We start from the raw sequence: 2218 nt of genomic DNA on the forward strand, positions 1-2218 counted from the left end.
AATCAAATATATAATATCTTTTTTAAAGAGAATTTTTCTGACAAGACCCAACAAATATTGATGAAAAATTCTTATAAAAATTATTCTTAAGCCTTGACAGTTATTGAGTGAGAAGGGAAGAGAAAAAAAAATAGCAATACTGATGAAGGAAAGTATATTCCTTATCACTTTCCTCAAATATAGTCAAGGAAGATAATGGAAAACAAAAACACATCAAGAAGGGAATCGTGAAGAAGTATAGATGAAGAATTTTCCAGAGGACACAGTCTTAACCTAATCAAGAAATAAGACCATAGGAAGGATAGAGGAAACTCAGTGTCTGCCCAATAGAAATTAAAAATTGCTAAGGACCGGCCTCCCGTCTCTCCCCCGGCCCCTCAGGCGTGAGTTTCAACCCTGTGGTGGCTGAGGCAGCGCATGAAGCCCTAGAGAAGCTGTCTAGCTTCTCCGGGGGCCGCTGCCCCGAGTGGTGGGGCCGTGTCCATCCAGACCCGCGACCGCGAGCGCGGGGCTGGGCCGAGGCCGCGACCTGCGGAGGGGATGGGCAGGGGAGAAGCGGGGCCGCGGCCCCTGGGTGACATGACTCGGTAATTCGCCAAAATGACCAACACAAAAGGGAAAGAGGAGGGGCACCCGCTACATGTTCTCTAGGCCTTTTAGAAAACATGGAGTTGTTCCTTTGGCCACATACATGCGAATCTACAAGAAGGGTGATATTGTAGATATCAAGGGGATGGGCACTGTTCAAAAAGGAATGCCCCACAGATGTTACCACGGCAAAACTGGGAGAGTCTACAATGTAACCCAGCATGCTGTTGGCATCATTGTAAACAAACAAGTTAAGGGCAAGATTCTTGCCAAGAGAATTAATGTGCGTATTGAGCATATTAAGCACTCTAAGAGCCGAGATAGCTTCCTAAAACCTGCGAAGGAAAATGATCAGAAAAAGAAGGAAGCCAAAGAGAAAGGGACTTGGGTTCAGCTGAAGCGCCAGCCTGCTCCACCCAGAGAAGCACACTTTGTGAGGACCAGTGGAAAGGAACCTGAACTGTTGGAACCCATTCCCTATGAATTCATGGCCTGAAGGGTGTAAAAATAAAGACCTGGACTGTACAAATGTTTCTCTTAATTGAGTAGAGGTGTTGTGTCCAAATTCAGTGGGTGATGTCTTTTCAAATTTAGTGTTTTTTTCTTCCTTAAAGATGTAAGATAGTTTGTTGTTCAGTATGCTCCATTTTTTAATAAATTGACAGATATTAAAAAAAAAAAATGCTGAGGACCAGTGACTAGAGTGAATCTTTCATTTATCCTTTCTCTGTTCTATGGTAGGAATCTGGGAGTGATAATTAGGCTTTTTGTTCATAGTTATCTGGGCCAAGTGAAGAATTTCTGGACTTGAAGTAGCAATGATTTTGCAATACTTAGAAATTCCTGTCCTTTATTGTGCCCATCTTTGCATTAAATGTTCCCTTGGTATCTCGAATTTTCTTGAAAAGATCTCTATTCTTTCTGTTTCTATTATTTTCCTCTATTTCTTTGCATTGATCACTGAGGAAGCCTTTCTTATCTTTCCTTGCTATTCTTTGGAACTCTGCATTCAAATGGGTATATCTTTCCTCTTCTCCTTTGTCTTTAGTTTCTCTTCTTTTCCCAGCTACTTGTAAGGCCTTCTCAGAAAACCATTTTGCCTTTTTGAATTTCTTTTTCTTGAGGATGATCTTGATCACTGCTTCTTGTACAATGTCACAAACCGCCATCCACAGTTCTTCAAGCACTCTGTCTATCAGATGTAATCCCTTGAATCTGTTTGTTATTTCTACTGTATAATCATAATGGATTTGATTAGGGCATACCTGAATAATCTTGTGGTTTTCCCTACTTTCTTCAATTTAAGCCTGAATCTGGCAATAAGGAGTTCATGATCTGAGCCACAATCAGCTCCCAGTCTTGTTTTTGCAAAGATGGTCACAATAAAGGACAGAAATGGTATGAACCTGAGAGAAGCAGAAGATATTAAGAAGAGGTGGCAAGAATACAAAGAAGAACTATATAAAAAAGATCTTCATGACCCAGATAACCACGATGGTGTGATCACTCACCTAGAGCCAGACATCCTGGAATACAAAGTCAAGTGGGCCTTAAGAAGCATCACTATGAACAAAGCTAGTGGAGGTGATGGAATTCCAGTTGAGCTATTTCAAATCCTGAAAGATGATGC

At 41.3% G+C, this 2218-nt stretch overlaps 1 protein-coding gene across 1 annotated transcript; it reads left to right on the forward strand.

Moving 5' to 3' along the window:
* Positions 1–359: 359 nt before the first annotated feature.
* LOC122428215 (60S ribosomal protein L21-like) lies at positions 360–1117 on the forward strand. The gene has a single exon (XM_043448057.1). It carries the CDS (start codon positions 641–643, stop codon positions 1082–1084), a length of 444 nt encoding a protein of 147 aa, XP_043303992.1. The 5' UTR covers positions 360–640; the 3' UTR covers positions 1085–1117.
* Positions 1118–2218: the final 1101 nt, after the last annotated feature.

The sequence above is a fragment of the Cervus canadensis genome, chromosome 26 (genome assembly GCF_019320065.1).
Source record: "Cervus canadensis isolate Bull #8, Minnesota chromosome 26, ASM1932006v1, whole genome shotgun sequence".
NCBI lineage: Eukaryota > Metazoa > Chordata > Mammalia > Artiodactyla > Cervidae > Cervus > Cervus canadensis.